This window comes from Ailuropoda melanoleuca, chromosome 2, assembly GCF_002007445.2.
Source record: "Ailuropoda melanoleuca isolate Jingjing chromosome 2, ASM200744v2, whole genome shotgun sequence".
Lineage (NCBI taxonomy): Eukaryota > Metazoa > Chordata > Mammalia > Carnivora > Ursidae > Ailuropoda > Ailuropoda melanoleuca.
In genome coordinates this window covers 1,423,749-1,436,025 of record NC_048219.1, presented here as the reverse complement: position 1 = coordinate 1,436,025, position 12,277 = coordinate 1,423,749, and the positions used below count along the sequence as shown (strand labels likewise).

The 12,277-nt window shown below is 49.7% G+C and overlaps 1 protein-coding gene across 7 annotated transcripts in view; it reads left to right on the top strand.

The window, feature by feature from the left end:
• Positions 1 to 11,565, top strand: part of KIF17 (kinesin family member 17) — a 42,923-nt gene extending 31,358 nt beyond the window's left edge. For 4 of the 7 annotated variants that reach the window (XM_034645599.1, XM_034645597.1, XM_034645605.1 and 1 more), the window contains 4 exons: positions 7,346 to 7,604; positions 8,673 to 8,743; positions 9,951 to 10,071; positions 11,168 to 11,565. In XM_034645599.1, the coding sequence (XP_034501490.1) occupies positions 7,346 to 7,604; positions 8,673 to 8,743; positions 9,951 to 10,071; positions 11,168 to 11,346 (630 nt within the window). In that variant the 3' untranslated portion in view covers positions 11,347 to 11,565. The remainder of the gene's footprint in view (positions 1 to 7,345; positions 7,605 to 8,672; positions 8,744 to 9,950; positions 10,072 to 11,167) is intronic. The other 3 variants (XM_034645613.1, XM_034645610.1, XM_034645592.1) reach the window with 3 other exon arrangements.
• The last annotated feature ends 712 nt before the right edge of the window (positions 11,566 to 12,277 follow it).

The following is a 12,277-nucleotide window of genomic DNA, read 5'->3' as shown; positions in this document are numbered from 1 at the left end:
ACCCACATTCCAGTCTCTTCTGTTGGTTTCGAAGTATCCGATCTATCGTCAGTATTTTCCTACTCAGAGTGGGGCTTTCTCTTTTGGGGAGTGATGTTATCTGCCTTCCAGCACCTCCCCCTCCCCCTTCCACACTTTGCTGGGTGCTTTCCACTCATCCCCGCCGCAGGGCGCGCCCACCAGCTGTCTGCTGGACTTCTGGTATTTCAGACCCGCTGGTGTAGGCTGGGCGGAGGCTGGTTTCATTTTCTCTCCTGGTTCTGTGTGTTGTTTCGGAGGGTCTCCCTGGAGTGATTCAGATTTAGGTAGCTGCTGTTATCCCCAGGTATCTAGAACTTTTGTTTGTTTGGGAGAGAGCACGAGCAGGGAGGAGCAGCAGGCAGAGGGAGAAACAGGCCCCCGCTGAGCAGGGAGCCTGACGTGGGGCTCGATCCCAGAACCCTGGGATTATGACCTGAGCCAAAGGCAGATGCTTAACCGACTGAGCCACCAGGCGCCCAAACTTTCTTTTTTTTAACAGAAGCAAGCATATGTGTGCGTACAAATCTGCTACCCACACGCCTACATAGTCTCCCTTCTTAGATCAAAGTAGCTACAAACACACTTTCCTCCACCTAGACTTTTTTCACGATACATTCTGGAGGTCACTCGGTAACAGTCTCTAGAAATATTCCTCATTCCTCATGGCACTCCATCATACGGGTGTGTCATTGTTTATTCCAATAGCAGCTCTCTCTCTCTCTCTCTCTCTCTTTTTTTTTTTTCCAAGCCCACATTGGGGCTTGAACTCACCGCCCTGAGATCAAGACCTGAGCTGAGATCAAGAGTCAGACACTTAACCGACTGGGCCACCCGGGGGGCCATCCCGGCAGCTCTCTCTTGATGGACATTTGGGCTGTCCCTAGTCTTTTGCTGTGACGAAGAGCTCTGCAGTGAGTAGTCTGGACACACACTACTTTTGGATTTTGGGGTAGGTTTCTTTGGAATTGATTCCTCCAGCTGGGACAGAGGAAATGCATGTATGATTTGGGCTGTTGCCAATTTCTGCTCCCCGGGGAGAATCCTTTTACCTTTCCACTAGCACGTGTGAGTGTGCTTTCTGATAGCCTCGCCAGTTTGCATCTTTCTTACTGTTGAGCAAGGCTGAGATTTTTTCATATGTTTTAGGGATGATGGCAGTTCTTTCCCTCTGAACTGGTTCACATCTTTTGCCCATTTTTCTGGTAGGCTGCTGCTTCCTTTCCCCTCTCCACTCATAGAAGCTTTTTACAGCATTACAGTATTGTAATTTATATCAGGAACATTAATATTCCTTTGTCTGTGGCCAGTTTCTTCATCTGAAGAAAGTTGGAAATGTTTTTGTTCCCATTTCATTTGTCTTTTTACATGCTTTATGGTATCTTTGCCATACAAAAGAATTTTTTAAAGTTCTATTTTGTCCAATTATCAACTTTTTATTATTGCATGTAGATTCTGAGTTTATGCTTCCTTCTAGAACTTGTATAGTTTCTTGCTTTCTTTCTTTTATTTTTATTATTTATTTTAATTTTTTTTTTAGGCAGATAGAGAGTGAGTTGGGGGGAAGAGAGGGAGAGAGAGAATCTCAAGCCAACTCCCTGCTGAGCGAGGAGCCCGATGCGGGACTCAGTCTCATGACTGTGAGATCGTGACCTGGACTGAAATCAAGAGTTGACGCTTAGGGGCGCCTGGGTGGCACAGCGGTTAAGCGTCTGCCTTCGGCTCAGGGCGTGATCCCGGCGTTGTGGGATCGAGCCCCACATCAGGCTTCTCCGCTGTGAGCCTGCTTCTTCCTCTCCCACTCCTGCTGCTTGTGTTCCCTCTCTCGCTGGCTGTCTCTATCTCTGTCGAATAAATAAATAAAATCTTTAAAAAAAAAAAGAGTTGACGCTTAACTGACTGAGCCACCCAGGCCCCCATCTTTCTTTCTTTTTTACATTTAAATCTGATTAACTTGGAATTTATCCTGGTGCCTGGGTGAGGCGCTCATTCCATTCTATCCGTTCCACATGGCTCTCCTTGTTTCCTAGCACCGGTTTTCGGAAAGCCCATTTATTCTCCACAAACGGCAGCTGCTGCCTTTATCGTATGCTAAAGTTCTGTAAGCACTGAGATGTAGTTCTGATTTTTCTATTCATTTCTCTTGCTCTGTCTATTCATGTACCAGTGCCAACCATTTTATTTGAAATTCAGGGGCTTTATAATAAGTTTTATAATTTTATAGGGCTAATTCTCTATCAATGATTTTCTTTCTTTCTTTTTTTTTTTTTTAAAGATTTTATTTATTTATTGGACAGAGAGACAGTGAGAGAGGGAACACCAGCAGGGGGAATGTGAGAGGGAGAAGCAGGCTTCCTGCCGAGCAGGGAGCCCAGTGCGGGGCTCCATCCCAGGACCCTGGGATCATGTCCTGGGCCGAAGGCAGATGCTTAATGACTGAGCCACTCAGGTGCCCTCTGTCAATGATTTTCTATTCCAGGTTTTTCCTGGATATTCTTGTTTGTTTGTTTTTTACAAAATGGACTATAGAAACAACAGGGCTAGTGCAAAAGTAAAAAAGGGAAAGAAGTAAAGAAAAAAAGTTGGTGGAATTTTTTGGGGAATCACATTATATCTATACATTAGCTTGAGGGTATTGATACCCTCATGAGGTTGGATTTTTCTGTCCACGAACATGGTATGTCTTCTGTTAATTAAGACCAATTTTTGTGTCACTCAAGAGTATTTTATAAATTTCCTCACATAGGTTTTGAACATATCTTATTAATTTCACACCTAGGTGTTTTATTATATTTACTTTCCTCTGTGAGGTATCCTGTTCCATTATGTCTTCTCACTGGATTTTATTTGTAAAATGAAGCCTATTGGCTTTAAAAAATATTTTTAAAAAATAATTGTGAAGTAAAAGGGAACACTTCTTAACTTATTCTATGGGGCCCATATCACCTGATAACAAAACCATACAATGACATAACAAGAAAACTATAAACCAATATTTCTTTTTTCTTAAGATTTTATTTATTTGAGAGAGAAAGAAAGTGAGAGAGACCACAAGCAGGGGGAGCAGCAGGCAAAGAGAGAGGGAGAAGTGGGAAGCCTGATCCGGGGCTCGATCCCAGGACCCTGGGATCATAACCTGAGCTGAAGGCAGATGCTTCACCGACTGAGCCACCCACGTGCCCTATAGACTAATATTTCTTATGAATATAAACACAAAATGCTCCACAAAATACTAGGAAACCAAATTATACATCATGCCAAAGTGGGATTTATCCTAGGAGTGCAAGGTTGGTTTAATATCCCAAAATCAATTAATGCAATATACCATATCAATAGAATAAAGGACAAAACCCACATAATCATCTTAGTGATGCAGAAAAAAAGTATTTGAAAAAATTTAACACCTGTTATGATAAAAACACTCAGGAGACTAGGAATAGAAGGGAACCTCTTCATTCTGATAAAAGGCATCTATGAAACGTCTACAGATAATATCATACTTAATGGTGAAAGATTGAATGCTTTCCCCCTAAGATTAGGAGCAAGACAAGGATGTCTGCTCTCACCACTTCTAGTCAACGCTGGGCTGGAGGTTCTAGCTAGGGCAGTTAGGCAAGAAAGTGAAATAAAAGGCATTGAGATTGGAAAGGAATAGATAAAACCATTTCCATTTACAGATGACATGATCTTTTAGGTAGAAAATCCTAAGGAACCCACTAAAAAAAAAAAAAAAGCCCTAACTGCTAAAATCAATTAACAACTTCAGCAAGGTTGCAGGATTCAAGATCAATAAGCAAAATGCAATTGTATTTCTATGTACTTACAATGAACAAACCACAAATAAAATTAAGAAAACAGGGGCGCCTGGGTAGCACAGCAGTTAAGCATCTGCCTTCGGCTCAGGGCATGATCCCGGCATTATGGTCAAGCCCCATGTCAGGCTCCTCCGCTGGGAGCCTGCTTCTTCCTCTCCCACTCCCCCTGCTTGTGTTCCCTCTCTCACTGGCTGTCTCTATCTCTGTCAAATAAATAAATAAAATCTCTAAAAAAAAATTAAGAAAACAATTGCATGGGGCACCTGGCTGGCTCAGTCTATAGAGCATGTGACCCGATCTCAGGGTCATGAGTTCAAGTTCTACATTGGGTATGGACGCTACTTAAATAAAAATGTATAATATCCATAAACATTAAAAAAACACAATTCTATTTCAATACATCAAAAAAGAATAGAATACTTAGGAATAACAAAAGAAGTGAAAAGTTGTATTCCAAAAGCTATAAAACATTGTTGAAAGAGATTAAGAATACCTAAATAAATGGAAAGACACCCCATGTTCATGGATTGGANGGCTCCTCCACTATGAGCCTGCTTCTTCCTCTCCCACTCCCCCTGCTTGTGTTCCCTCTCTCGCTGGCTGTCTCTATCTCTGCCGAATAAATAAAAATCTTTAAAAAAAAAAAAAAANTCTATTTCAATACATCAAAAAAGAATAGAATACTTAGGAATAACAAAAGAAGTGAAAAGTTGTATTCCAAAAACTATAAAACATTGTTGAAAGAGATTAAGAATACCTAAATAAATGGAAAGACACCCCATGTTCATGGATTGGAAGACTTAATATTGATACGGTGGGAATACCTTCCAAACTGATCTACAGATTCAAGGCAATCACTATCAAAGTCCCAGCTGGCTTCTTTGCAGCAATTGACAAGCTGACCCTAAAGTTCCTATGGAAATTGAAGGGACGGAAGAGCCAAAACAATCTTGAAAAGAACAAAGTTGGAGGATTCCCACTTCCTGATTTCAGAACTTACTACAAAGTTACAGTAATCCAGACTGTGTGGTACTGGTATAAAGACAGTCATAGAGATCAATGGCATGGAATTGAGAGCCATAAATAACCTTCATGCTTATAGTCAGTTGATTTTCAACAAGGGAGCCAAGGTTATTCAGTGGAGAAAGGACAGTCTTTTCAATAAATGGTGTTGGGACAACTAGATGTCTGCATGGCAAAGAATGATGTTGAACCCCAATCTTACACCATATACACAGATTAATTCAAAATGGATCCAAAAAACTAAATGTAAGAACAAAAACTGTAAAACTCAAAGGTGTAAATCTTGTGTTACCTTAAATTAGACATTGCTGGGACACCTGGGTGGCTCAGTCAGTTAAGCAGCTACCTTTGGCTCAGGTCATGATCCCAGGGCCCTGGGATGGAGCCCCAGGTCGGACTCCCTGCTCAGCGGGGAGCCTGCCTCTCTCTCCCTCTCTGTGCTCTCTCTCTCTCACTCTCACTCTCCCTCACTCTTTCTCAAGTAAATAAAATCTTTAAAAAGATAAATTAGACATTGCTTTCTTAGGTATGATACCAAAAGCACAAACAACAAAGGAAAAAAATAGATACCTTGGACTTAATCAAAATGAAAACTTTTATGCTTCAAAGGATACTATCAGGAATGAGAGAATACAGCCCGTAGAATGAGAGAAAATATTTGCAAATCACATATCACAATGAAGTCCTTATATCCAGAATATGTAAAGAGCGCTTACAACTCAAGAATAAAAAGACAAATTAATCCAATTTAAAAGTGGGCAAAGGATCTGAACAGACATTTCTCCAAAGAAGATAAACAGATGGCCAATAAGCACAAGAAACAGTGGCCAACATCACTGGCCACCAGGGAAATGCAAATCTACAATGCAAAACTACCATTTATAAAGCAGATAATAACAAATGTTGGCGAGGATGTGGAGAAATGAGTGCCCTCATACATTGCTGGTGGGAATGTAAAATGGTGTAGCTGCTTTGGAAAACAGTCTGGCAGTGCCTCAGTTGGTTAAACATAGTGTTACCCCATGACCTAGCAGTTACAAGCAAGAGAAATGAAAATATGGCCACAGAAAAACTTGTACACTAATGTTCACAGTAGCATTATTCATTCTAGCCCCAACATGGAAACAATCATAAATGGAAAAATAAAATGTGGTATATCCACAGAATGGAATATGATTTGGCACTAAAAAGGAGTGAAATCCTGGGGCTCCTGGGTGGCTACGTCATTTAAGCATCCGGGTCTTGGTTTCGGCTCAAGTCGTGATCTCAGGGTCATGAGATCGAGCCCGGTGTCGGGCTCTGTGCTCAGCCTGGAGCCTGCTTGAGATTCTCTCCCTCTCCCTCTGCCCCTCCCCTCTGTCTCTTTTGAATAAATAAATACATCTTTAGAAAAAAGAAAAGGAAGTCCTGACACATGCTCCAGCATGGATGGACCCTGAAAACACTGTTAAGTGCAAGAAGCCACAGACAAGATTCTATATCGTGATATGGAATCTCTGGCATAAGCGAATCTGGAGAGACAGAAAGTGGATCGGCGGTCGCCTGGGGCTGGGGGTTGGAGAGAAGTGGAGGATGAGTACCTGTGGGGGTGGGGTTTATTTTTGGATCATGAGATGTTCACAAACTGGCCGAGCTGATAGCCGCACTATTCGGAATGTACTAAAAACCACTGAATTGTACCTGTTAAATGGGTGAATTGTATGACATGGGAATTAGAGCTCAGTGAATCTGCTACAAAAGTCACCATGTAGGGTTCCAGATGTATGAAAATAGACAAATCTTGCCATTAACACCACGTGTCTACCATCCAGCTTAAGGAATGGAACATTATTAACTGCCCACGTGTGTCCTACCAGGTAGCCTCTGTTCTCACCTGGTTACAGGTGATGACCATTCCCATGAACCTAAAACATCCTTCTTTACTCATCAAACTGCCCTTTGAGGAAACAGACTGTGCACCCAGGGGTCTTGGGGCTGGGGGAGAGCACGGTTACCGCTGCAGCTGGGAGTCACCTGGCAGACCCAGGTAGGAGATCGCAAAAGCGCGGAATCCATGGTCAAATCAGGCTGGCTCTGCCCTTCAGTCCGATGTCTGTCACATGGTGACTTGACCATGGCCACGGGAGAGTGAGCGCTGCAGAGCCTGAAAGTTAATGCCTCCGCTCCTCTCAGGAAAAGGATTTATACAATTTTCTGACACCGTTTAGGACGTGGTGACCCCACTGTTATGTGTGGAGCCTTCCCAGGGGCTCCTGGATAAAATGTGTATGTGTGGGATTGTCCCTGGGGGTCGGCATGGTGGGGAATGGGGAGCTGATGAGCGGGTTCTTTTCCCGTTTCCTGCAGGGCTGTGGACACAGTCAGTGCTCATTTAGTGCCGGAGAGGGGGCAGGTGGGAGGCCAGCGCTGGTGGATGGGCGGGTGAGGCGCAGGCAGTGGGTGTGGAGGGCGGCCGGACGGCGACACGGCTCGCAACCCCTTGCTTCCAGCTCCGGGCGGCAGAGGTGGAGATCAAAGACCTGCAGTCAGAGTTCCAACTGGAGAAGATCGATTACTTGGCCACCATCCGCCGGCAGGAGCGTGACTCCATGCTCTTCCAGCAGCTGCTGGAGCAGGTGCAGCCCCTCATCCGGCGGGACTGCAACTACAGCAACCTGGAGAAGATACGGCGCGAGTCCTGCTGGGACGAGGATAATGGCTTCTGGAAGATCCCCGAGCCCATCATCCTGAAAACCAGCCTCCCAGTAGGTCAGGCGCTCGGCTGTCCCCTCGGGCCTCCTCCACGCAGCTTGCCCTCCTGCACGGTGACCTGGAGCCGGGGCCCCGGCCTTGCTGGCTGTGGGTGCAACAGCTGGGGGGGGGTGCGGCTGGGGCTCCAAGATGGCGGGGGCCTGAGACAGAAGTAGAGTGTTCTGGAGTCAGACAGATGTGGGTTGGAATTCTGGCTCCACCGCTCCCTGTGTGGCCTCTTTGGGCCTCAGTGTCCTCATCTGTGAAATGGGGATTAGTAACTGCACCTTTCGTAAAGATCGCTGGGTGGCTTCGTGTGTTCCTGCGTGTGAACCCCTCGCGCCATGCCCGGCACACGGCAAGCGCGTGCTACGTCTGATCACTGTCACGATCATCACTCATTACCTCCCCCAACAGCCTTGGGGCAGGCAAACATGGTCACACCTTTTACATCCGAGGAGATGGAACCTCAGAATAAGTGACTGAAGCAGACGCCAGTCAGAGCAGTGAGTGGTAGGACCAGGGATAGAAACGGGTTCACCTGCTTTCGCCACTGATTTCTGTGTGACCTTATGAAGGTCACTGTTTCTCTCTGGGCCTTGGTCCCAGATCTTCACAAAGAAGGGGTTGGGTGAGGTGGTCTTGAAGGCCCTTCCACCCCCGCTGAGTCTCAGGTCCCACGGTCTCCGCCCTCACAGGTGGGAGCGCCCCTGATCAGAGAATGTTCCTTCCGGTCCTGCTTCTCTGAGTTTAGGGATGGACACTCCCCCTGTGGGAAGGCGGGGAGCCCAGCCGGCTCCATTTCCCAAATGCAGGCGTTGGCAGGGTTTCCCCTGCCCCCACCGGCCTTCTGTGCTGCAGGAAGCAGGGGAATAGCTGCTTTGGCATCGGAGCCCTCCTGTTGTCTGTGTCCCAGAGTCATCCCTTGGCCTCGGCTGGGCTGCGTACTCACCAGGCTCCAGGCGGGTCCTGACCCGCCAGCTCGGGAGAGTGCTGCCGCCCGCCCTGGCCCTCTGGCCCACAGACGAGGGACCAGGCAGGGACGAGGGACCAAGCAGCAGTGACTTCAGCTTGTGTTTCTCGTAGCAGTTCCAACAGGGCCACAGAACAAGGCAGTCCGCAAAAGCTCTGCAGCAGACAACGGGGAACCAGGCACGGTAAGGCCTCTGGGAGAGGGTGAGGCGAGGGGAGCTGGGGCGGGGGAGGGCTTGAGGGTCAGCGTCACTACGGGGCGGGGTGCTGGGCTTCTACTTTCACCCCGCCTGAGAATCAAAGCAGGAGGCTGAGCCTGGATCTTTCTGGGGTCACTCTGTCGGCCCCTCCCCCGGCTCTGGCCCTCACGCCAAGGCACTTAGGGTCCTAGAGACCAGAGGGCAAGTAGGTGGTGCAAGGTAGCCCTTCTTGCTGGAGAAGGACAGGAGGTGGTCCTCAAGCCCAGACGCCGGGCCGTACATTCTGGTTCCCTGCACCCTTGCTGGTATCCTTGGACCAAAGGGCCCTCGAGGATCCACGAAACAGTAATAGGGCTTCTGAAGTCCCTTTGCTCTCCTACCTCTGTTGTTTCTATTACAACAGAGATATACCTCCCGCAGGTGGAGGTCAGGAAACTTCCTGTAAGCACATCGTTCTGTGTGCTGCTTTACCTGTCGGTTTGGCTTCCCTTGCAAGGCTAGCTCCGGACTCAGGCAGGTGCTCTCTACGCGGCAGGGAGGGTGGCTGCCGGCCGCTGGTGATCCCAGAGGAGGAGACCCAGTCTCTTACCACGTCCTAAACCAACACTTGTGGAAAGATTCTGATGAGCTCTGCCTGGGTCAGGGGCTGCAATTGGACCAGGGACTCTGTCCGGAAGATCAGTTTCTGTGGCTGGTTCAGTCTGGGTCACAGGTGGGCGAGAAGGAGAGGTGGTGTTAGGGCACTGTGAACGATGGCCTCGCCAGGACCACGTCGAGGGGGAGAAGGGTGGTCCCTGAAGGAAGATTCAGGCTGAAGCAAACAAGGCCATTACAGTGGTGAAAAATCAGTCTTTGGTGAGAAGAGTTGGGGATTCCAGTTCTGATGACTTTGATTGTGCCCGTGGGCTGAATACTGTATTCATATTCTATGAATATGTCGTGATGGGTTTGGGCTATGTGGTACTGGAGAGCAAGGCACTTCCCATCCCAAGGGAGGGGGGTGGCTTAGGCTTGGCCGGAGCTGTAACTCTCCTGCCCTGAGTTGCCTGGATCCCACCCCAGGAGTCTGGGGTCTGTAGTAGGGTCCACAGCGGGGGCCGGGAGGCTCAGGGCAGCCCCCACCCCACCAGCCTTGCAGAGGTGAGAACTGTACAAACAAGGGGTCTTGACCCACGAGGATCTGGCCTCTCAGCAGGAAGAAGACCGCTACAAGCTGCTGCTCAGCCGCAGCGACAGTGAAAACATTGCCAGTAACTACTTCCGGTCCAGGAGAGCCAGCCAGATCCTCAGCATGGACCCCATGAAGAGCCTCCGTGAGTGCCTTGCCCACCTCCTGCCTTCCGGCCCCTCCCCGGGAGAGTCCTTCCCGGCCCTCTGCCGAGTGGGAGAGGCGTGATGATGGGTGGATTGGAGTCAGGCCCCGGTTGAGAACCCCTTCCCACCCCTGAGCCTCAGTTCCCTTGGCCGTCTGCTGAGATATGCCTACCTCCCAGGGTTAGGGGAGATGGGGGGGGGGAGCAGCCCAGCCCAGGGCCTGGCACATGGCATGTGCTCCGTGCCCAGATTCCCTCTTCCTGTCCCCCTTCATCTCCTGGCGCAGAGCCACCATGTTCGTTCCTCTGCCTCCCCCGAGCATGGTAGGCCTGCAGCACACAGCTGGGTGTCCTGGCATGGGCTGCCCGGGTCTGGCTCGGGGGCTCACCAGCTTCCGCAGATGCCAGTAGGGTGGCTGACAGGGCCACAGAAGGGGGCACACAGGGCCACAGAAGCAGAACACTTTTAAAAGCAAGAGTGAAAATCACTTTGTTCTTCCATGTCTTTTTGTTAAGATTTTCTTTCTTTCTTTGAGCGAGAGCATGAGAGCACAGGGGGAGGGGCAGAGGGAGGGAGAGGCTTAGGCACACCCCGCACTGAGCCCGGAGCCTGAGCCATAAACCGAGAGTTGGTCGCTTAACTGACTGAGCCACCCTGGTGCCCCTTGTTCTTCCATTTCTAAAAGCAAAATCAAAGGCCACAGAGCTTCTAATAAAATAGCCACGAAAAGCAAATCTCAGTTCTACGTTAAGACTGTTGAGGAGCCAGAATTCAGCAGAGTTTGAGGATTGGGAGGGAAAAATAGCACAGGAAACAAATGAACGTCAGTTGAGGACCTGGCACTGCACCCATGCTGCCGATGAGGAAACTGAGGCTCCCCGACGTCACACTTGCACGCAGCTGGGCCCTGAGTGCAGGCCTGTTCGGCTCAAGATCCGGGGCTGCTGGAGTCTGAGTCTCCAGAACTCTGAGCTCTGGGCTCAGACCGTCTGGGGGCCCAGCTGTGGGACCAGACCTCCAGCTGGGTGGGGTGGGGCGGGCTCCCCATCCCCGTGCCCCCCTGGCTCACCGGCTGCTCTGCCCCCTTCTCCACAGCGCATCACAGCTCGCCCCCCGGCCTCAGCTCCCCACTCAGCAACACTGCTGCCGTCTCGCCTACCCAGGCCCCCGAAATGCCCCAGCCCCGGCCCTTCCGCCTGGAGTCCCTTGACATCCCCTTCACCAAGGCCAGGCGTAAGAAAAGCAAAAGCAGCTTTGCCAGTGAGCCTCTGTGAACACGGCCTCCTGCTGCTGCCCTGCCTTGGGGCTTCCGTGAGACTGCCAGGCCCCCCAGGGCAGCCCCAGCCAGGCCTCCAACCCCCTGCCCCCAGGGTGTGCAGACGCCCGAGGGGGTCCTTGCCCTGGGAAGAGGCTTTCCCTTCCCTGTCACCCGTCCTCACAGAGGTGCGCTCCGACTCCCCACACCACAACAGTGTTCCATCTGCTCACCTGTCACAGCTCGCCGTTCATGCCCACCCGTGTTATTCTGTGCCTCGATGGGCTCAGAAGCCTCAAGGCGTTCACAAGCAGCCCCGACGGAGTGGGCAGCAACTTCCATGTGAATCAAGGACAGCATCTTGGTGATGGACGATCATGCCTCGATCCACCAGGCCCCCCCTTCCTGGGGGAAGCCGGACGGCGTGGGCACGGGAGTCCTGGAGCAGCTGTTCCATGTGCCCATGCCCAGCTGTCTGTGGCCTAGAGGAGGCTTCACGTGAAGCTGCCCCAATAAACTGCCTTTTACCGATGAGCTCCTTCCCCAGTCCTCTGAAGGTGTCACAGGGGCCCCTCCTGCCACTGCTGCCTGGCCTTCACGGGGAAGCCCTTTTTGGAGCAGTTTCTTAACTACCCAATGCCTTTAAAACAGGCCGCAGGCTTTCTGCCACTGCCCGCACTCGTGAGTACTAATGCATTTTTCTGGGGAGAGCACCTGAACTGTCATTAGATTCTCAAAAGATTTGTGAGTCAGGAAAGCAGAGTCCTCGTTTTGGAAAGTAGGGATTGTGTCTTGCTGAAACCCAGAAAAAGGCCAGGTTTTGACAGTCCTCAGGGGCTGTGCCGGAACTGGATGCCCTGACGTGGCCAGAACCCAGGCCGTTGGGGCTACTGAGGACACACTCCTCCCCTTGGCCTTCGTATCCCAGGCCTGGCCTGTGGGAGGGCCCC